This window comes from Eublepharis macularius, chromosome 12 (assembly GCF_028583425.1).
Source record: "Eublepharis macularius isolate TG4126 chromosome 12, MPM_Emac_v1.0, whole genome shotgun sequence".
NCBI lineage: Eukaryota > Metazoa > Chordata > Lepidosauria > Squamata > Eublepharidae > Eublepharis > Eublepharis macularius.
Genome location: NC_072801.1, coordinates 48606966 through 48630567, shown reverse-complemented (window position 1 = coordinate 48630567; position 23602 = coordinate 48606966). Strand labels below are relative to the sequence as shown.

At 44.8% G+C, this 23602-nt stretch overlaps 2 protein-coding genes across 2 annotated transcripts; both read left to right on the top strand.

Annotated features, from left to right (window-relative positions):
• Positions 1–11876: 11876 nt before the first annotated feature.
• LOC129338647 (zinc finger protein 3-like) lies at positions 11877–16306 on the top strand. The gene is made up of 3 exons (XM_054993038.1): positions 11877–12078; positions 12646–12767; positions 13518–16306. The coding sequence occupies exons 2-3, from the start codon at positions 12668–12670 to the stop codon at positions 14429–14431; spliced, it is 1014 nt and encodes a 337-aa protein (XP_054849013.1). The 5' UTR covers positions 11877–12078; positions 12646–12667; the 3' UTR covers positions 14432–16306.
• Positions 16307–21600: 5294 nt separating this feature from the next.
• LOC129339115 (zinc finger protein 22-like) lies at positions 21601–22290 on the top strand. The gene has a single exon (XM_054993719.1). The coding sequence runs from the start codon at positions 21601–21603 to the stop codon at positions 22288–22290; it is 690 nt and encodes a 229-aa protein (XP_054849694.1).
• The last annotated feature ends 1312 nt before the right edge of the window (positions 22291–23602 follow it).

The window sequence follows — 23602 nt, the reverse complement described above, 5'->3', positions numbered from 1 at the left end:
ACAAAATAGTAAATTACCATATCCACATACCTTATGTTCGTCCTTTTCTGTCTCTTTTTTTTCTCGGTAGTTGGTGGGAGTAAAGAAAGTGCTGTGGATCCAGAGATTTATGCTGAAGTTTTGAACAGAAGATTTAGAAGAAAGCAAGGCCAAGAGCCCAAAGCAAACCTTGGAAAAGTGGCTACAGGATTGCCCTGTGAGAGAAGCATTTGGGTAGGCCTCTTACTCAACACTGACGAGAAGTCTCCTTTACCAGAGCCCTTGCTACAAGCGAGTCCAAGGAGAGATTCATCAAAGCAAGAGTTTCCTTTCCCACAAAACAGTGCTCTGGGAACAGCAGCCATGGGGGAGAAGTCCCACACATGCCCATACTGTGGGAAAGGCTTCCGGCGCAACTCACACCTGACAAGGCACCTTGCCACCCACTCTGGGCTGCAGCGCCCCTTAGGTGGGAAACGCCTTGGGCAGCAGGTACAGGAGGAAGATCGTCCATACACCTGCAACTATTGTGGGAAGACATTTGCCCGTAGTGCTCACCTGGCCCGGCACCAGGAGACCCATTCGGGAGAGAGGCCATACAAGTGCACCTATTGTGGGAAGGCCTTTGGTCGCAACTCCCACCTGACACGCCACCACAGCACACACACTGGCGAGCGCCCATATGAGTGTGGGGTCTGTGGTAAGGCATTCACCCGCAGTGCTCATGTTACTCGCCATCAGGGTACACACACGGGAGAGCGGCCCTTCCGTTGCACACGCTGTGGCAAGCGTTTTACCCGCAGCGCTCATCTTCAGCGTCACCAGGGCATCCACAGTGGGGATAAGCCCTTTTCCTGTGGCGACTGTGGGAAAGGATTTACACGCAATGCCCACCTTGAGCGTCATCGTGCCACACATTCAGGCGAGAAGCCCTTCAAATGCGCTAGTTGCGGGAAGGGATTTGGAGCTGCTTCCCACCTTGTACGGCACCAGAGGACCCACAAGGTGTAGTTGGCACTTCTTCTACATCCATCCAAACCTGCATTTAGACATAACCAGTCATGAGGTCTTGGATGGTCTTTGGCCTTGATAATGGGTCTTTTCCACCTGTTTTCTCCATTCTAAAATACCCAGGATTTTAGCTGCTGTGATTGAAGACAGAACCAAGCATAAAAGATTTGGCAGTGTTTAAATAGGTCTTCCGAGAGTTGAGAATGTTGTGAACTAGAGAAGATCGTTTTATATATTGGACTTACAAATTGTTCACAAAGGAAAAACAGGTATCAAATCAGCTTGACACTATATTCCCCCTCCCTTTTTTTCCCTTCCAGGGCCTCGAAGGCCAGTTTTTAATTCCAAGTTGTCTGTCAAACAAACAGATACCACTTCTGTCAAAAATAAGAAATGCGTGGAAAATGAACTCAGTCTGCAAAAGGCACTGGAAATCAGCAAGGATATGTAGTTATGTTAACACTGTGGTGGAGAATAACTCCTTTCTGGCGACTGCCTTGGAATGAGTTTAGAGTAACTCTTCTTTTTCCCTCCCCCTTCTATGTTCTTTCCCTTGAATTTCAGCTTCAGCTTCTGTGACTAAGTAAATACTGGTACGCGCACTTCTACAGTCGTAACAGTTCCAGAACATAAATGCATTATGTGGATCTCTGAGCATTTTAGCAGTGAAAAAAGACTGCCACTTCTTTGGAAGCCAACTCTTCTCAGAACTAGTTCAGTCTCCCTCATGGCGCTTCCAGTGCATAACTTGCTTTACAGTCCTGCAATCCATCCTTGTAAACTCAGCAACAGTCCTCTAGCATACTGACCACTTTGTAGGCGGAGATTTTTCTCCAGGTCAGACACTGACGAACAGAAATTTCAAACCAATTGTGCTGGAGGACACAAGCTTTTGGATGGCGTATGGTGTGTGTCAAATCTCCCAAAACTCAAACTTCAGTGAATTCTATTTTGCTTTCTTTTATTAGTGGCTGGTGTTGTTAAACTGATAACCCTTTATGACCTAACTCCAGAATTAGCAGAATTAGACTCCAGATTAATTTTTTTAAGCGTTTTAGTCTTTTCTGTATTTTGAAATAGGAGCTGGGGATGATAAATTGATAAACGACTGCCATCTGTCTCAAAACAAACTGCTAGCTCTGTAGCTTGGTTTCTTTTGCAGAAAAAGAATTATGGAGACAGGTGGGGGAATCTTTGATATAAACAGACAAAAGTTGGGACATTTTATGGCTGCAAATCGTACTGGGAGAGCAGCAGCAAGAGGCCATTCACTAGCTGGAGTCCCCAGAATGTTCTTTTCACTCACACATATCCCAAGGAAATGCTTGGCTTGCTTCTAGGAATTGATCACAGTGGTGTGTCTCAGCAGTCGCGTTACTTGTGGGTGTAACTAATTTGGTCTGCTTCCAGATTTCTGAGGGAATGAGACTCTTATTCTTGCAACGTGCCAACCGCTCAGAAGGGCATGATCTTGCATCAAGGTCTTTACCTAGGTCACCTACCATGCTGTTGAATGAATCATATGGCTTAGCCACAGTTCTGGGCGCACTTGGGTACGATATGCATTATGATCTGGGCTCCTTGAAATCTGGGAAAGGCATCCACCAGGAACAAAAGCTTTGTAACATCTAGGAGATGGCATGTATTGCCAAAAATTGACTGCAACCTACAAATCCTCTGTTCGTGGGAAGTACTTTGTAACAATTTTACCAGTTTACCAAATAACAGTTTAATTTTTTAAATACAAACCCTTAATATCTAATCCCAAAGGGAACATCCAACGTTATATGGGCAGCCAGTCTTCTTTTCCTCCCTTGAATGGACTTTTACAAAATGAAGGAACCAGCTTCTCTGCATCTAAATGTTGGCTTGCAGAACAAAAATCAGAACTTTGGGGGGAAAGAATACCAAGAACGATGGGTCAAACTGCACTTGCTTGATGCTCTTGTATAATCATATGTTTTCTTTCTTTGTGTGATCTGGTATGCCAGTGAAGAGACAGCGGCAATAAGAGTTTGCTTCGTATTAACTGAAATCCACAGTTTTCTTTCTCTACAGTTGCTAGAGCAGTAAGGAAATGCTGAGACTGTGAAACCTAATCCTGTCTGTGCCGTATTCTTTGTAGTAAAGAATGTGATTGTTGGCTTTCTTTCTTTTAGCATTTCCAGGACTCAAAAACTGCCAGAGCCACACATGGATATACACCCTGATCCTGTATAGCTGTTGCTACCTTTTGATTGCTTTAGAACAGTTGGACATCATTCTCTCCATAGTCAAACTGAAAACTTTCTGAATGAAGATACCCCTAGTAAAGGTGGTACCACTTCACCACTCTAAGGGTTGGATCCAGCCAACTTTCTCACTCAATCTCACCTAGTTCTCCTCTTTATTACAGCCCCTGTCTTACATAGCTTTTGCCCAGGAAGATCTTGTGATCTGTAGCGTAGCCTTTTAGGTGGTCAGAGGGGACCTGTGGACCTCCTATTCCCTATTTCAAGAGTGGGAAAGCTGGTTGGATGCAATCCTAAGAGTTGGTCATAACAGTTCTCCTTTGCTCTTTGGTATGAAGGTGGTCAGCATGACTTGGTGCCTGCTGTGGTCCCCAACCCAGCAGGAGACCCACCACTGATACATAGCCCTTCTCCTTTTGATGGAAACTCCTGGCAGCAGTAAAGGAAACAAAGTCTAAGATAACCATGCTTTCCTGATGATGGAGGCTCACGGACACATTGTACCCAAAGGCCCAAAATAACTGCTCCCGTCCCTGAATTTCACAATTGTGTAAGGTCCCTAAGTATGAAGATAGTGAACAGCTCCCTCTTGTCTTGGAGTAAGAGTCAGGGTTTCAAATCTGTTCCCTCAAGTTTCCCGCCATTTTTTGTCTCTCTTTTGCTTTTTCTTAACCTGGTATAACACTTTTATAGCGTTTATCAAAGAACTTTTCATAAGGAAATTTTTTTTCCAGAGGTGTGAAATCTCTAGCCAGAATCTACAAGTCTAGGCTTTCAAGCCTTCAGTGGCATCTCAATTTGTGAGCAATGCGGTGACCTATCCACTTTTTTTAAAGTGGCTATTTTTTTTTCTTGCTAAGCTGCTGATAACGGAGACTGTATTCATATACACCATCTCAAAGAGCAGTGACTCCCCAATAATTTTAGCAGTAAAATACTTTGTTAGTAAATGTGTGTGCACCAATACAAAAAGGACTGGTTGACTCCCCAGTGTGTAGGAAGTGCACATAATTGTAGAAAATGACTGCTGTTTGACAGTGTAGTTGCAAATGCAGTGAGGAAGTCAAAATGGTGCCATATATGCCATCCTGAAGTCACAAAATAGCCTCCATTTTGAAATATCTTTGTGTAATAGAAGAGATTAATGGCACAAAGGGATGGTCTGCTCAGGCCTGGTGCTGCAGTCTAATCGAATCTTCATCAATCTTTGGATAGTACAGAACCAGAGTATCTGTCATTTAGTCATCTTGGAACAGGGGGAGAGGGAGGTATGCAGGTTTTGCTGGCTGTATGCAAATATCTAAAATAATTATATCGCTGATGCCATGCTTAATTGGCACTTCCAGTCAAAGATACTTTCCTGTTAGATATTTTCCTTCTTATGAGGACTACATGCAATAGTATGACTCAAAATTAATATAATGTGGTTTCACTGCTAGTGTTACAAGATTGTATCCACAATATGCTTTTACAAGAGATGTATGTCATACTGTGAGATAACAACTGAGCCTCTGGCTTCAGAGGCTGTATTATGCAGATGATAACCTTTCAGCAAGTTCGAAGGTAGTATTATATCATTGCTAGCAGTATATAGGTATTTTTGTCCAGTCATGGCCTCTGCTCAAGTCAGTTATGCAAGCCTCCACAACATTTCAAGCGGGAACAGCTGATAGTTAACTGCTAGCATCCTATCCCACCCAACTGCAAGTGGCATGTGCATAGTTGGTACAGGTACCTCCTGACAAATGCCTGTTACTCGCCCCAATCCCATGTCTGGAGCTGCTTTCTCTTAATTTGGATTAAATATGTGAGCATGACTACTAACTTCTTCACCCCATGGTCAAGTTTTTATTTTTCCCTCATAGTAGGTAAAATGATATGTGCATATCCACTAGAATCAAACTAAATAAAATTCCTTATAACAAAAAAGTGCAAGGCAATCTGCTCCCATACATTTTACCCAAACAAAACAAAAACCACACATAGGACTCTAATAATGGAGAAAAACTTATGTCTGAGTTTTTTTAAAAGTTGAATTCACTCTGAGGGAGAATTTAATGTGGTAAGAAGTGGTCACCATGAGGTCATGTCTCCCCTTATCAGTCTTCTGTGATTTCTTGTAAACATGCCTTCAAATGGATATGTAACTTTATTCTCAAAGTCAGGGATTCCTCTACCTTGAACATATTCCTCATAATATGATTAAAAAACAACATGGCAGCACCTAAACCAGAAAGTATTACCACAAGACAATGATGGAGGGGGTTGGTGGTGGAGCTGGAGGAGGAGGAGGAAACTGATTTGGATGATCTGTTCTCTGGCAGTTTTGAAAACAGTTACAAGGCTAGCTCATTAGCAGTCTCAGACTCTCTTCTCAGTCATCTCTAGATCTGTAACGCTGAGGGCAATTTCATATGCAACATTGTAATGGTTCTTGCTTTCCACTTTAGGCCTCACCTAACACCTTTTATGATGGAGACCTCTGCAATGGAATGTTACCAGCACATGGTCTACAAGTGAGAAAACTAACATATCATATAATCAGCCTTGGTTATGCTTGGTCTCTGCCTTTATTGGCCATCCTGAGCAATTGGTCGGCCACTCTGTGAAACAGGATGTGCCAGACTAGATGACCCACCCATAGTATTCCTTTACTGCAAGAAAAGACTAGAACCTTCACAGTTGCAGCTTTATCCCAGGAAAGCCAATACTGTTTTAAGGGGGAGTCGCTATTCCCTAAACTGTGGCATTGGTCATTGAGAGCATTATTTGCCTGTTGCAGGCCATTTCATGGTTGGTCTCCTGAGCAATGCAGTGTCTTACTTCAGCAAATGGAATTTTTACTGCTTCCTTTCTGGAAAGAACTGCAGTTATGAAGGACCAAGAGGCCAAAAATCCAGGCACCGCTGATGCTAAACCTTCTAGGCTATGTTTAGCTCTACAAGTGTTGATTTGAGTAAATACACAGAGTTGGGTCCTACTGCTCAACAAAGGGTAAAGCTTTCTATCACAAGGAGCTTTTCTGATAGAAAAGGCATGAGAGGAAGGCACCACACTTAGCTGAGTGGAGTAGCTGGATATAACCCATTGCGTCTTTAGTTCACTTGTAAACTCTTTTATTCACTCTGTGCTGAAAATAGCTGTTTCTTCAATTCAGCCTGCTCAGTGGCTAGTTCAACTAGTGTTTTATACCCTGGCTCAGCTTTGTTTTTTCCCCCAAACTTCCTTTTTCTTCCAGGGAAGGGGTGACAAATTTACTTTGCTTGTGTATTGGTCTGGGGTGGGGATAGGTTGGGATTTATTTGAAATTGTTTGAACTATTTGTATTTTCTATAGTGTTCTTTTTAATTATTGCCAGTGGGTATGCCTTAAGAGGACAGGCACAAATGCTGTTGCAAAAGTGTCATAGCTGAATTTTCGCATTCCTGTTCCTGTGAAAGGTTTACCATCTACTTTCCCTGGTAATATCCCTTGGTATCTGACTCTTTTCCTATTGTATTAACAGTGTCTATCTCTGCTCTGTATGAAATAAATACTTCTTTTTTTGTTCAAATGCCTCTTTTGTGACATGGTCAGTCCTAAATAGCCAGGGCCTCTTCACAGGTATAATCCTTTGGAAAAGAGATAACTAACGGCCAGGCTACAAGTGACGAATGACACAGGTTGGACACTTGTCAGCTTCCCTCAAGTTTTTTTTTATCAATATATCTTTATTTAAAAAATATAACAAACTATTAAACTATATACAATCATGAATTTACAGTCATACAAGAAGTTAATACTAAAATCCGTTAATACATACATCAAAATTAAATACATAACGTCATAATAAGTAACAATTGTGTGCATTTTAAAGCAGTTTAGAGGGTTATATCTGAGCATCTATCTGAACAAATATAAGGAGAAAGTACTTGTAAATTCTAACATAATAAATTGACAGATTACTTACATATTTGCATATGTATGAAAGAGTTTAAGACCAGGTAAGGGACTATTATTTTCGAGTATTCAAAGAAAGGAAACCATTTCTCAATAAAGTTGGTGGTTCTTGGAAAATTTTCTACTTGGTAAATTTTATCATATAACTTTTCTGATATATAATGGTCCCAGATTTTTTTGTGCCAGTTATCAATTGACGGTGCAGACTTAGATTTCCAAAAGGTAGCTATTGCACTCTTTGCGGCTACTAGTAGGGTGGCTATTAGGTCTCTTCTTATTGTTGAAATTTGGTCTTGGTCCAACAGAATAATTTCTGGCATCGGGGATTTCATATCCTGTTATTTTCTGAATTTCCTTTAGCACTGCTTTCCAAAATGATTCAATATGTTTACATCTCCACCAACAATGGGCAAAATTCCCTTCTTCCCCACAATTTTTCCAGCAGTTAGGTGGAGATGTGGAAGAAATCTGGGAAAGTTTCTTTGGTGTTATATACCATCTGTTAATTAATTTATAAGTTTGTATTTTGGTAACGATTTTGAAGTATTAATGTTGGACGACCATATTCAATTCCATCTATCAGTGGATTATTCAATTTTGCAATCTTGAAACCATTGGTCCTGATACTTCCATGTTCTATGTAGGCAGTTTGGTGGAATGTTGGACAAGTGACAGTTGAAAAGTTCATTGGACAGCAGTCGGAGAGCCAAGCTGTAAAACCAGGATGCCTACATTTCCCATCAAAACTTGAGGGAAGCTGACAAGTGTCCAACCTGTGTCATTTGTCACTTGTAGCCTGGCCCTAAGGGGAAACATGTTAGAGGGTTATAAAATTATGTACAGGTTAGAGAGAGTGAACTCCTTTCTCTCCCAAAATACTAGAGCTCTGGGGCAGTAGATTTGGGGTGATGGTGGAGACTGCCCTCAGGTCATAGCTGCCTTATGGCCACCCCTGGCAGGGTTTTCATGGTAAGAGACTAACAGAGGTGGTTTTCCATTGTCTGTCTTTTGAGATTTGGGGTAAAGAAAAGGAAATAATCCTTTACTCAACAAGGGCTTAAAATGTGGAATTTGTTGCCGGAGGATACACATAGGTTTAAAGGGGGGATGGATAGATTCATGAAAGATAGGTCTATCAGTGGTTATTAGCCATAGTTACAAAAGGGAACCTCTACATTCAGACAGTAAGCTCTGAATATCAGTGCCAGGAGGCAACATCAGGGGAAGGCCTGTAAGCCCTGTTGCTGGCCCTTCAGAGCAGGCGTCTCCCAAGATTTTCAAGCCTGCAAGTACCTTTGGAATTCTGACACAGAGTGGTGGGCACTGCCACAAAATGGCTACCACAGTCGGCAAAGCCAACCACAAAATAGATGCTGTCTGGGAGTGAGGTAATGCATAGCTGTAAGTAACTGTTCAACCTTTCAGGCAGAAAATCCCTGTAACAGGATACTTTATGAAATGAACACATTTTAAAGAAATATTTTCTTGCATGCACATACACAGCAACACAGTTAAGGTCTTGTGCTGAGGTAACTTTAAAACTGCACAGCCAATCAGATCTTCAATGCCTCTCCTGGGGAAAAGCCCCACCTAGGCCCACCCATTCTCTAAAAACACTTGGCAGGTGCCAGGAAAGTTGTTGGATACCATGACGATAGCCAGGTCCCCTTATCCTCCCAGTGGGAGGGGGACTTGGCACTCACCTCTAGAACATCTTTGCTTGCATGCTCCCAGCATGGCCTAATGACATCACTTCCAGAAGTGGTGTCATTACACAGACCTCAAGAGTGCTCCTGTGCTTTGCACAGGGCTGATTCTTATAAGAATCGCACAGCATGGGAGCATTCCTGGGGCCTGTGCAATGCTATCATTCCTGAGAATGATATAGTTGCACACCAGGAGCTAACCCCTGGAGGCCCATACCTGCGCCTTTCCCCCCACCAGCTAGGGGGCCAGAGGCTGAGAGTGGGGGATCCCCCACCTCCACCAGGAGACCAGCAGCCCTAGTGCCATGATAACCACACGGGACTCCCACTGCAGACAAATGGGTTGGTTACTGAGACAGGATGCTGGACTAGATGCACTGCTGGTCTGATCCATTAGGGCTGTTCTTATGTTCACACATAAGATTATTTGGAAGTTGCAGTGGAAGAAGAATGTGCAGGCAAACTTACATAGGTAGCCCACCAGAGGTGTATTGGGACTCCCAAGTGGTTTATCACATTGTACTGCTCTCCACCTTATTCTCACAACCACCCTATGACGGAGTTTAGGCTTAGAGGTTGTGTCAGGCCCAACATCACCCTGCAAGCTTCCTTAGAGATTTGAACCCAGTAGGCCCAGTTCCTAGCTTACCACTTTAACCACTACACCACTACACCTCTCACTCTTTCATGAGTATGAATTTATTCCAGGAATACAATAATCTCTGGCGACTATATAAATCCTGGTGGAATATAAAAGGGGGGATTTTTCGGGGGTGGGGAGGGAGACATTTTAGAATCTAAGTTGGTACTTTTAATGGAGCCAAAGCTAGTTTAATAAATGAGTCATACAATATTTTCTATTCCCCCCTTCCTCCAAGGAGTTAAGGATGCCTCCCTTCCAATTTTATCCCCCCTATCTATCCTATGAAGTAGATCAGATTGAAACAGAGATTAGACCAAGGTCACTTGGTGGGTTTGAAGACAGAGTGGGGATTTGAACTGGAGTCTCCCAAGTTCTAGTCCAACACTCTAAATACAGCACCAGACAGACTTTCTGGTTATAGGAAATTAGCATAAAACCTTCACCTAATAGGAAGAAGAAAACAGGGATTTTTTAAAAAAATTGTAAAGAGTCCAGTAGCACCTTTAAGACTAACCAACTTGATTGTAGCATAAGCTTTCGAGAGCTTCAGCTCTCTTCATCAGATGCATGGAGGGTATGAAGAAACTGGCCAGAGATATATAGGTGGTGAGGGGAGGGGGGGAGGGTACAGGGAGTACCCTCAGTGTTCTCGGAGTTGCCTGCACCTTCTCCCCCCTCCCCTCACCACCTATATATCTCTGGCCAGTTTCTTCATACCCTCCATGCATCTGACGAAGAGAGCTATGGCTCTCGAAAGCTTATGCTACAATCAAGTTGGTTAGTCTTAAAGGTGCTACCGGACACTGCTATTTTGCTACTGCAGACTAACACAGCGAACTCCTCTGGATCTTAAAAAATTGTGAATACTTTTTTGTTCAAGTTGCAAATTGGGATGGATTCAGCCAGCTTTTTCGCTCCTTCTCATCTAATTCCCCTACCCTATATGTCTTTTGTACATGCAGATCCCATGATCCCCAGCATAGTCTTTTGGAGTGGTCAAAGAGGACCCCCTTCCTCCCTTTTTTGTCAGCAGAAAACCTGTTTGGATCCAGCCCAATGTAAGCAGCACCCTTCTAGATTGTATTTTGCAAATGTTTTGCATGTTCTCATTCCACTCCTCCCCTCCCTACCTATCTCTAAGCTGGTGAACTGAAAATTAAAAAATTCAACACACAAAAGAGGTGTTTTCTTTTGTTGTGAGGATAAAATAGAGAACGACTTAAGCTGCTTTGGTCCCCTATTTGAGAGAAAGGTGGCATAAAAATGAAGTACAAAAGTGGGGAATCTAGCCCATGAGGGCTTACACTGGAATATCATTTTCTCAATCTTTTTATTTATTTATACTTTGCTTTGTTTTGTGACCCATATGCGCTTACATTTCCCCCCTTATCTATTTATCCTCACAACCCTGTAAGGTAGGTTAGGCAGAGAGAAAATGATTGGCCAAGGCCAACAGCAAGCATCCTTGTGACAATGGGAGAATTTGAACCTGGATCTCCCAAAACTTAGCATGACATTCCCCAAAGCTTTTTCGTTTTGTCTATTTACCATCCCTCACAGGGTTGCCAGCCTCCAGGTGGTGCCTGGAGTTCTCCTGAAATTACAATTGATCTCCACACTAAAGAGATCAGTTCCCTGGGAGGATATGGCAGCTTCAGAGAGTGGACTCTATGGCCTCCCATCCCTGTTGAGCTTCGTCCCCTCCCCAAGCTCTGTGCTCACATCTCCTGGAATTTTCAAACCCAGAGTTGGCAATTTTCCTTCCAGTTTCTAAATGCCAGAGACCCACCAAACGGACGTCTGGCCCTGGCTGTTTCAACCGGTCTGCCTGCCACCTTCCAGCAGTACTCCGCACAGCACAAACAGGACTTTTGCCCAGACCGACCATTTGGGTGTCCTTAGGAAATGTGGAGCTGGGACGGCCAAAAAGACAAGTAAGTAGGTTCTACATCAAATCAAGCCTGAATTCTCCCTACAAGCGAAAATGGCAAAACTGAGGCTACGGCACTTTGGTCGCATCATGAGAAGACAAGACTCTCTGGAAAAGACAATAATGTCCGGAAAGTTGAAACCGGTATAGCAACGAAACTGGCGAAACTGGCCGGTGCAGAAGGAGGTCTCTCTCTCACACACACACACACCAGAGGCCTCGCGCCCTGGCCCGGGAGCCGGCTCGCGCAAACGTGCAAAAGGGAAGCGCGATGCCGCTAGAGGGCTCTGGCTATTGTCAAAAAAAAAAGAAGGCCGAGTCTGTTCCCGTGCTTGTATTTTTCCTTCTTCTTTCCCCTTCGCCACCGCCGCTGCTGACGATTTTTGGGGGCTGAACTTCCCAGGTCAGAGCCTTGCTGTTGCTCTGGCTTCTTCTGCCTTCGTAGCTGCAGCTCAGCCGGAGCGACTGGCGCCGGAAAGGAGCCCTGGGTGCGGAGCGCTCCAGCCCCCGAGCCCCATCCTCGCTTGTTATTATTATTATTATTATCATTATCATTATTATCATTACCATTATTAAAGGAAGAGAGTCCGAGGTGTTTGCGGCTCCCCAGGGACCTGGTCCTGAAGCCAGAGGCGGCAGGTAACTCCGGCCGATCGGGGTGTTGGGCATCAGCCAAAGTCCAGGAAAACACAGCCGGGCAACTTCATCGCCAGCCAAAGCAGCCCCGATCCTGACAGCCATGCGTGGCAATGACGCAACCGAGGCCCCCTCCCCTCCCCCATGCGCCTTGCGCCTCTTGTAAATTGCAAAGCCGGGGTCACCCCCTCCATGCCGGGAGGGAGGGAAGGGTCCTGGAGCAAAGCTGGGCGTAGGGCTGGATTGAGAGGTGGGAAAGAGCAGGAAAGGAGATGGCCGTTTTCCCGGCAGAGCTCGGAAGTCCAGCGGGTGAAGCTTCCTCCGTCCTACTGAGTCAAGAAAAGCTTCACCTGTTGAATCTCTGCAGCCCTTCAACATGCACAAGACTTGCTGTGGACAAGATGTTGGTGGGGTATACAGAAGAACTGCTATGGAGAAGGGAGAGCCAGCTCAAAGGGCTTTGAGTTCGGGGGAACAAAGGCAGGCCGCATTGTAAGAGAAAAGATCGGCCTTGAACACGGGGTACAGGACTGGTGTTGGATTCTGAGCAGGGGACACTTACTTTTTCAGGGGCTTTCTGCAGAAGTGACTGATGTATCTTGCTGAGATACAGTGGGCTCTTCTGGACCCGTGCCAGAGACCCGTCTACAGGGACATTGTGCAGGACAATTATGGGACCCTGCTCTCACTAGGTAAGGCCTTTTCATTTGTTTTATTTTTTTCCTCCAAAAAAGTTAGCTGTGGTTGTATCAAGACTCCAGAGAATTACAAAACCAGCATGCTGATAATGGCAGCCATTTCTGCTGGTTTGCAAACGTACAAACTTTTAGGATCCACAGAATTCTTGATCAGATAGAAGCGTTCCTGTGAAACCTAGAAGCCCTCATCCTTCTGTGCCAGCAAAATTCTCTCCAATAAAATGTATCAGGACACCTATTTATTATAAAGTCTGCAGAGACTGAAGCCTTAAGGTTATACCATTTGGGGATGCAGTGGGGAAGGAGAGATGAGGAGCAAATCTCCTGTCCCTGTGTATTCAGCAACCGTACATTTCAGAAATGCTCACACCATTCAGAGGCTGTGGTCACCCCAAAGAGTGCCCCGTAATAGCTCTGCACCACAGAATGTCAAGAATGAGAAGCTAGCTGTTGGCCTCGGATGCAGCCAACTCATGGTCTAACTCATGGCTTTTGGCACCGCACCACAGGGCTGGCCTTCCTAGTGCAGCCCTCCTTAGGGAAACATTGTTCTCGGAGTTGCGCCATCAGCAATTGGGCTTTCTTTCGATTTCTGATCCATCCCAGCCAAAGAGTGCTGGGTGGGTTGCACTGCTTAAATCAAGAAATCAACCAGGTAAAGTATCCATTCAACTATCAAATATTATTTTTTAAAAATCAAGCATACGTGTCCCCACACTGGCTTTACTCTCTTTCCTTTGACAGACGGAGGAAACATGAACCCAAATCCTCAGCCCGGAAGTGCCGAGGCCACACAGGCGCCCAAGCAGTTACCTGGACGGCCTGAAGGCTCCCTTTACTTGGGTCCAGGTGGGCATCAAGGTGAGGATGCAGGGAAAGGATGGCCCAAGCTCCCTCCCCCCATGCCTAAAGACAACCCAAGCATCCCCCCAAGAGTATACATGGGGCCCAGCCAGAATCTGTGTGTCCAATGTGGGGAGAGCCTCACCCAAGCTCAACAGAGCCTCACCCAAGCTGAGCAGAGTCTGTCCCTCGCACAGCAGACCCTCTCCGAAGCTCAGCAGAGGATCGCCCAAGCTCAGCAGAGCGTCGGACAACCCCAAAGAGTTCCCCGTTCCAGTGATAAGCTCTATTCGTGCTCTGATTGTGGGAAAAGTTTTGGAGTGAGTTCCCACCTCACCATTCACAGGAGAACCCACACAGGTGAGAAACCGTATGTGTGTAACGACTGCGGGAAAAGATTCAGCCAGAGCTCGACCCTTGTCCTCCACCGCCGCATCCACACAGGGGAAAAACCCTACAAGTGCACTGACTGTGGGAAGAGCTTTTCGGTGAGTTCCCACCTGACCAAGCACCAGAGAATCCACACAGGAGAGAAGCCTTACGAATGCCAGGTTTGCGGGAAAAGGTTCAGCCAGAGTTCTACCCTCATCCTGCACCAGAGAATCCACACAGGGGAAAGGCCTTATAAATGCGACGAGTGTGGGAAGACCTTCAGCGTTAGCTCCCACCTTACTATCCATCAGAGAATCCACTCAGGGGAGAAGCCGTATCGCTGCATGGAGTGTGGGAAAAGTTTTCGTCAGAGGTCAGGCCTCAGCACACATCAGAAAGTCCATATAGTGGCCCTTGAGAGATCTTACAAGTGCCCGCCCTAAGAAGGTTGGACCTCAAACCCACTTGCCAATTCCCATCAAAAGTTCTTCTTTTACTATTAAAAGCAAACCAACATGGAAGGAGGAACTGCTTATGTTTAGAATGCTTCACCTGGAAATCCAAAATTCAGCAACCAGATTTTGTAACAATACTGTTTTGTTTTTTTTTAAAAAGAATGTATGCAAATGCGCATATTTTGCCTTAATCTGCATGCATTATTATAGGTAAACTGTGAGAAAGCGTGGAACTGTTGACGGACTCATTTTAAACAAAGGAGAGTTGGGACTCCTAAGAATGATAGGGGTCAGTAGATGTACAAGGGCCCTAAGCCCTTCCCAACTTCCCAAAAGAAAGTACAAAAGGTCAAATTTACTTGGACGTTAAGGTCGTCGGACTCCGTATTCTTGCCCCAAAAGGTGCCTTGACAAGCTAACCTTTGGATTCACGACCTTCCAGCTTTCTCTCAGCAGCTTCTAAAACACTCTTCAGTGGACGGATTCTGGCCAGAGACAGAAAGAGATGGTTAGCACTTTGCTTTTTAAGAGCCTCGTGGAAGCAAGCGGGGGGCTCAGAACACTATTAACTTGCAGTTTTGTGTATATGATGGAGTGCCACCCCCTCTCCCCCTAGTATGGAATTAGGGCTTTCTGGATGCAACAGTTGATGCTCACTTGTTGCATGAGATCTAGTATGTTTTCTCCAGAAAGCACTTCTGCTTGGGCATTTTGCATTTGCCAAGCAATTCAACCCCTGTATATTGTGACTGGAAATATGTCCTTGTAGCTAGCAATTTGGAGAGCTGTTTGAAATGTTAATGTGACAGTTTCACAGACACTGAATAATGCCCATGCAGTCACTGGTGGCATTTTACTTTTTTTTTTTTTTACATTCTCCTACTCTAATGTGGAAAGATCCATGTAACTCAGTAAAGGGTCAGTGAGTGTAACTAGCGACTTTTTCTCCTCTGCAGCCGCTGCAGAGGCCGTATTTTTGGATGGGAATAGAAATATAATACATAATCATAACATTTTTGTCCCTTATTGAGCAAGATGATTCTTGTTTTTTAAATATGGAGAACAGGCCACTCCTGCACAGCAAGGCTGTCCCTCTCAAGGTTACCTGATTGTTACCCTGGAACACCTATCAGTGCCAAAGAAGTGGGAGAGGATGCAGCCACAGCACTTCTGCCTTGATTCCTTTGCCCACTTCCCTTCTGCATCTTCCACAGCAAGTCCAGTTTCATCTCGGCAGGTGAGAGAGAAGGATGGATCCAGAAACTAGGGGAGGAACAGTTTGGGAGATGTACCATGCAGTCCTCAGCTGTGAGCTAGGCTAAATTTTCCATCAGCAGAACACTGTCCCCCCTCTCCACTGCAGCCCAAAGATCTCAAAATGCTACTTGTGGGGGATAGGGGACCCTGAGCAGAGATATGAGGGGGCTGCAGCAGGAAGGAAGGATCAATGGAGATCTGGATCCAACCCATTGATGTCACGTCAGTGGACTTAGAAGGGTATATCTCATCTTAGGATTGGCTCTAGCAGTTACTGTCTCAGAACTTTTAAGCAGGATCTCTGGGATGGAACTGGCAAGCCTACATCTCTTTGTTCAGTTATGGATGGACAGCATATTTATTGTTACTGCCACTGGATCATGGCTAGCAAAGCTCAAGCCGTAAGAGGAAAGTCTGTTTTGGTTTCTGTAGTCTAGATGGCAATTAGATAAGTTACCACTCCAATTACAGGAACTTGCCATCATTTTAAGTACTCTTTCTACCCACCTCCTCTGATCAGCAGGCATTTAGAGTTCTTCATCCACCAGTTTCACGTTAAAACCTCACCTTGTAATCTCCATGGCTTCATTCAAAGTGTATTAAAGTTCAAAAAGGTGCATGGATTTGTTCTTGTGTAGTTATTTTTAATCAACAGCTGGTAAAGCTGCTGTTTTACTTGCTTCCGAAAAAAATATGCTGGGCAGGAGGAACCATAAAGGCTGCCTGGGTAAGAATATTCTCTGTGATGCATTATATCCCAGGGAACATAACTGTAATTCAGGCCACCATGCAGACCAGTGTTTCTTCTCCATCCCACCGTTTCCAAAGAAAAATGATGCACTCTCCTTCCAGCAATGGAAGTTGCACCTTTAATCCTAGCTGTACAGTGCATTCCTAGGCAGAGCTAAACCTTTCTAAATCCATTGACTGCAATGAACCTAGAAGAATGTAACTTTGTTTAGGATTGCCCTGTTAATTGCATATAGATTTCTTCTGTAATCATCTTTGCTTCAAGCATAAAACTTGCTGATTCTGTGAACAAGACTTATCATGTAATATCCTATCTGAGCATGGATGGGTACTACAGCTCCCTTTACTGGCATCCAAGCATTAATTTCGTACAAGGGGCACCATTATTATTATTTAAAATATTCTAATGCCGCTTTCTGCCTAACCTGGGTCTTCAAGGCAGTGAACATAAAAATATAAACAGAGAAACTCTTAAAGTGACAAGAACCCTCTGGATCTCTGGAAAGGCAGCCCAGCTCCACACATATGCTCCTTTTTATTTATCTAGTTACTTCATTTATGCCCCTCCTTTCTCCTTGGCTTACATCCTTCTCCTGCATTTTATCATCACAACAATCCTGTGAGGTAGGTTAGGCTGAAAGTGTGTGACTGGCTGACAGTCATGCAATGAGCTTCCATGACAGAAGAGTGGAGATTCGAACCTGAGTCTCCAAGATCAAGTATGACCACTCTTAACTGCTGCATCGTGCAGGCTCTTCCCCTTGTCTAAACTAATTCAACTGGCATAGCTCTCATTAAGTTGCAATGACAGACAAAAGCTGCACCTGTTGATTTTCAGTCTGCCATGAATCCCAGAACTCTAAACTGGCATGAATCTGAACAGAAAAACCATTTCCTCACGCAAGAAAATGTAGTTCATGGCACTGGGAAATTGTTCTGGTAGGAAGGAAGGGGTTAAAACCATGGAGTATTGCACGCCGGGTCCTTGTATGCGACTCAGAGCAGCTGCCTGGTGGCAAGACTAGGCAGCAGATGTTTCTATTCCTTTCTTCTCTCCCCTGCCTGCCCCTCCCATCGTCACTCATGCCTCCTTCCCTTCCTTGAGCAGGATCCAAGTCCAGGTGCCCCCTGCTGCTGGAGCAAGGGGGTGCCACTTCAGCCCAGCTTTGAGCAGAGGGTGAGGTTAGAAGGGAAGATTCTGCAGGGTGCACTGCCCAGGTGGCAAGGGGGTGAATGGCTGGGCAGGGAAGCTTCCCTCTTTCTGCATGTGTATGTCTGGGCATCTCCTCTTCACTCTCAAGGGATGGGTGCGTGCACGCGTGCTTGCAATCCAAACTTCCATCCTCTCCAGCTGTGATTATTCAATGAAGAGAGCTCCCAGTTTTTTCAATGTTCCTCATAACTGGAAACTGTTTTCAAAACCATTGCTCAATCTAAAGCAATGCTCAAAATAAACATCCTTCTGAGCAAGTGCAAAGTATCATTTCTTTTCTCTCCATCACTGAGCAGGGTTGTCAACTCCAGCTTGGTAAATTCCTGGAGATTTATGGGCAGTGTCAGGAGAGGGGAGGGAACATGATGGGAGGATGATACCGTTACAGTTTACCCTCTCAAGCTGACATTTCCTCTCAGGGATCTGATCTCTGGAGTCTGGAGATCAGTTGTAATTCCGGAAGAATACCAGGCCTCGCCTTGAGTTTGGTAGCCATATCACTGAGTATCCATAGGTACCTGGCAGCACTCCATGAGAGGAACTGGGCGGGGGGGGGGGGGAGGAACGGAGTAGTATTTTCAAGGAAACAGGATAACTTCAAAATAGGCGTGTGAGTCCTGCATCTCCTTTTAGAAATAAAACACTGGTTAGTGCCCTTCCCCCACCCGATCTGTGAGCCCCCCTTCTATCAGGATGGGGTAGAAACCCTCTTCTCCATTCAGTAATGCCCTGAACTCACTATCCAAGATCCCATATCTTCCATCTCTTTGTGACATATAATGACTATTTAACAGATTTCCTTATAACCTGATCTCTGTTAATCACCCTGCTGTATTCATTGGGGGCTTCTCCTCCTCCTCCTCACATATAAAGCTGGGTGAAGTAGGGATTCCCATCCTTGTATTACTGATTTAGCAGATTAATTAATCCTGAGAGCAAGCGTGTGAAATGTATCTTCCTCCTGTTTAGCAGGAAATGCCTCTCAGAGTTCAGGATACATGAGAGACAGCAGTGCTTGCTGATAAGAGAGACACCCTGCACAAGCTCAGAAGAACACTGTTCCAGATTTTTTTTTTATCAAAAAGGGTGTTTTGCTGCACCAATATCAGTAGAAGATACTGCATAGGTTTAGAGAGCCTCGCAGAACAGAATCTCATAATACACAGACTGCATAGTGCATAGAATCTCCTCATAGAACCTTTATCCAATATTGTTTTTCTCCCACTGCCCACTATTAAACTTCTAGCATGTTCTACAAACTGGCTGGTTCTACAATTTTAGCCCTCAGCCAGAAGGATGGGGCACACAGATGCAAGGGCATCCAATGGGATGACCCCAACTGATGTTCCTTGAGTGAAAGATTCCAGAAGCATCTGGCTCGTTGCTGTGGAACTGAGCTAGACGGATATTGATCTGATCCAGCAAAGCAGTTTTTACATTCTTAGGAGACAATGAAAGCATCTCTAGCTTAAAAAGCTAGAGAAAGGAGGTGTAATTTATGGCTGAGATTTAAATTGGTGTGAGGTGGAGGGGGGAAAGGGCAGTGTGGGATATTTTGGGGATTTGGAATGAGATTATCTCAACGTATTGTTAATATTGTATAGCTTTGGCATGAAAGCAGACTCTACAGCCGGATGCAAACTTAATTCTCTGTATTCTTGCCTCCCTCTTAGGCAAGGTCCCATGAGCCTCGGTGATGCAGGGACTTCAGTCTTAGAATGGATGTCATTTCTCTGGGTAAGTCCTCCTGGGCTCCGGGTGCTCCAAACATGTGAATCTCCTGTACTGCTTATGAAGGGTCTATTGTCTCCCCAGCCCCATATATCTCAGAATGCAGCTGCTGTGGAGCTGTCTCTCAGAGACCGCCTTTCACATCCACATCTGAAATGGGAAAGCAGATGAAATATCTCGATGGTAGTTTCCCCCTAGCAGAGGTATTGGAGGAGGCTAAATAAATGAAACAGCAGCCTCTTAACATTTCTGTTCTCATATTATATGCTTGGATCCATAGTCACGGTAGCTGTTTTGTAACTGGTCCCACTCATCTTCACAAAGCAGCCATTTTGTTACGGTGTTCTATTACTTGTTCTCGAAATTATAAAAATGTCCACAGGTTCAGTATGGCTAAGCCTACTTTGTCAGGTGCATAAGGTGTAAAATTCAATAGGCAAAGGTATATAAACAGAGTGCAAAGAAAAGTGTGTGTTTCACAGAGAAAGGGCCATGGCAAAGAGCCCTGGTTCAGTGGCAGAGCATGTGCTTGGCATGCGGAGGATTCCATGTTCAATCCTTGGCATCTCCAATTAAAATGATCAGGTAGCAGGTGATGAAAAAGACCTCTACCTGAGGCTTTGGAAAGCTGTTGACAGCTCAATACTGACCAATGGTCTGGTTCAGTAGATGGCCCCTTCAACTTCTTGAGATGGCAGAATGTTATTACTAGGCAAGGGCAAAAGGCCCAGCAATCTGAGATATTTACATTACAATCCTAGGCTGAGTCCACTGAAGTCTGCTTAGGATGGCACTGTATGTTATTTAAGTATTAGTTTGCCACTCTCTCCACAAACTGCTTGAGACAACTTGTGATGTTAAAGGCACAAAGAGAAAAGACACAACAAAAATGCACAGACAATGAAAAAGGTCTTCCCTTGACATCTTAAGGTTAGCAAGCAAATAACTCAGCCAGTTTGGTGTAGTGGTTAAGAGTGGCAGGACTCTAATCTGGAGAACTGGGTTTGATTCCCCACTCCTCCACTTGAAACCAAATGAGTGACCTTGGGTCAGTCACAGCTCTCTCAGAGCTCTCTCAGTCCCACCCACCTCACAGGGTGATTGTTGAAAGGATAATAATGACATACTTTGAAAATCGCTCTGAGTGTGGCATTAATTTGTCCTGAAGAGAGTATATAAATCAAATGTTGTTGTTATAAATTGCTTTTGGGAGGGCATTCCACATTTGAGGCATCACTACAGAAAAGGCCCTGTCCCTGGTTGCCACTTTTCTTACCTCAGAAGAGTAGGGCCTCTGATATTGGACTTAAATGGTGGGCTGGTTGATCCTTGTGGTAAATCAAGAATCCCAGCCCCAGACATCTTATTGCTTTAAAGGTCATCACAGTGCAGAATACAAAAAGAGATCCAGTCAAAAGATGAGGAGAGGAGTCAACCAACTGGCAATGAATTGACAATACAAGATAAATAGTACGCATGAACCTCTAAAGAGGAAGAATTTGCTTCAGCAGTGAGCAACTTACTCGTAGTCTCTATTCAGACAGTTTGATGGTTTCAAATCTGCTAGTGAATTTCATTGTTTTACTTGAGTAAGCCTTGCAGTTGCCCTGACCTGGATAGCCCAGGAGAGCCTGATCTTGTCAGATCTCAGAAGCTAAGCAGGGTCAGCCTTAGTTAGTAATTGGATGGGAGACTGCCCATGAAGACCGGGTTTACAGACGCAGGCAATGGCAACCCACCTCTTCTAGTTTCTTGCCATAAAACCCCCACCAGGGGTCACCATAAGTCAACCCTGACTGGAGGGCACTCTCCACCACCACCAAGCCTTGCAGTTAAGACCACAAAAGTTAATTGCTTAAAAAGCTGGCCTGCCCACACATACCGTTCTTTGTGGCACACTGATGGCAACAGGTAAGTGGTGATTGGGTGCATTTTTCTTTCCATATGCAAAAGTATCTCTCCCTGGCTGTCGGAAGATACTGCCTGTTTGCTACAGGTTGCCAGGTGAGTGGCTGTGTACAAACCTAGCCTACTGTAACTTAGAAACAGGTGAAGCAGTCTCTGTATGCAATTGTGTGAGTAATCTGCATGTCCTGTTCCTAATTCGTATGTCTTGTTACTGCATCCTCATTTGAGATATCCTGATGATGTTGTCTAAACAGATTTCAGGAGGGAATGTGAGAAGGAAACACCCACTGCCAAAAAGATGTTGCCACAAGATGCATCTGAAGGGACCAAGCGGCAGAGTCGTGTTTCAGAACGGAGTCATGGTAGGATGGGAGTTGGAGACTTCTCACTGACTCTGCCTGCCAAACCCGTCCCCGTATCTGCTGTCGAAGGCCAGAAGCCATACAAGTGTATGGAGTGTGGAAAAGGGTTTGGCCAAAGTTCGCACTTGATGCGCCACTTAGGAATGCACTCAGGGGAAAAGCCTTATCGGTGTGCGGACTGCCCCAAGGCCTTCACACAGCTGTCCAACCTGCGACAGCACCAGCGCATGCACACTGGCGAGCGCCCCTATGCTTGCGACTGCTGTGGTAAGCGCTTCTCCTGGAGTTCCAACCTGGCTCAACACCGTCGCCTCCATACCGGCCAGAAGCCTTATGCTTGCGTCCAGTGTGGCAAGTGTTTTTGTGAAAGTGCACGGCTCCTGGAGCATCAGCGCACCCACACAGGTGAACGGCCCTACTCCTGCCCACAGTGTCACAAACGCTTCAGCCGTAGCTCTCACCTTGCCCGCCACCAGCGCCTCCACAATGCTGCAACAGATATGGAGCAGGAGGAGGACAAGCGGCCTTACTGTTGTACCACCAAGTCCACTGTAACTAGACTCTGTGGCACATATCAAGGAATGTACAGCCAGGGAACATCTGTGGGCATACAGGAAACCCCTTAACAATCCATGTGACTATGCCATGTTTGAGAGAAATCTGCTTGTTATGTTCTGCTGTCGCACGTGGGGCCGGGAGTAGACCACAATACATAGGGAAAAGTTCCAGGTGAACTAGCAATTGCTACTCCTCAGATGATCAGTAGAAGAGATTCATCCCATTGTAGTGAATGCTGCAGCATGTGTTCTGGCCAGGGCTGGCCCAGCCATAGAAACCAGCTAGGCAACTGTCTGGGTACCTAAAAATCTAGTGGTTCCTGATGCAGTTATGACAAATATTTTAGAAACGGGGGGGCAACTACTGCATGCATTGTTGGAGGTGGTATACAGCCTTGCAGGCTGTCTGTTCAGTTGATAAACCCTCCATTCCAAGGGACAAGAAAGGGAGCCGTTGGATCCCCCATCGCCACCAAGTAAAGAAGTGGCAGGTGTTAAAAGTGAAAATAAGAAAATAGTGGCTGCTTCCACACACGTTGGATAATCCACTTTCAATACTCTTTAGTGAACATTTGAAACTGATTTTCCATGTGTGGAACAAAAAATCCACTTCAAAAGGATTGTGAAAGTGCATTGAAAGTGCATTATTCAACGTGTGTGGAAATGGCCAGTATCTCGGTCAACATGCTCATTTAATGTGTTATTGTCAGTGGTGCTTAGAATGTGAGTGTGGGGGGAACAAGAACTTTTAATTAGCCTAGGCAGGAAAAAAAAGTTTCCCAAAAACTCTTTCTAATTGCCCCGGGGGGGGGGGTGATCTGGTAATGCGGTATGGCCAATATCTCTCATTTGCATTCCAAGCATATATAGCAGGAAGCTGAATTTCAGATTAGTCTCCTGTCTTGCAGACTGTGAACTGTTTTTTAAATCTTTTCAAATAGCTTGTACTTTTATATGTATGTCCATTTTTCTTTGACTTAAAAATAAAGTCTCAAATTTAAATATATATAATTACTTTGATCATTGGAAGTTGATAGATGTTAGCTCTACCACCCAACGTGCATCCTCCTCAGGGAGAACGTCCTTGTTCATGCTTTACCACACTGAAAATCTGCAGGACCAGGCTTTATATTTTAACTAATCACCTTGGAGAAACAAATCTCTTCAGAGATCATCTGAACAGTCTTTGCCGCTCACTCAGTGGTACATTTGTAGACACCCTAATAAGACACAACTTGTGTTGATGTGGCATTTGATCTAACTGTCCTGCAGGTATGTCCCCTTGGCTTGTAGCAGTCTGAGTCCAGGGAAGCAAATGTGGCAGATGATAGAGAATGCATGGGTCTTGTCAATACTTCAACAAGGAAACAATTAGGAAGAA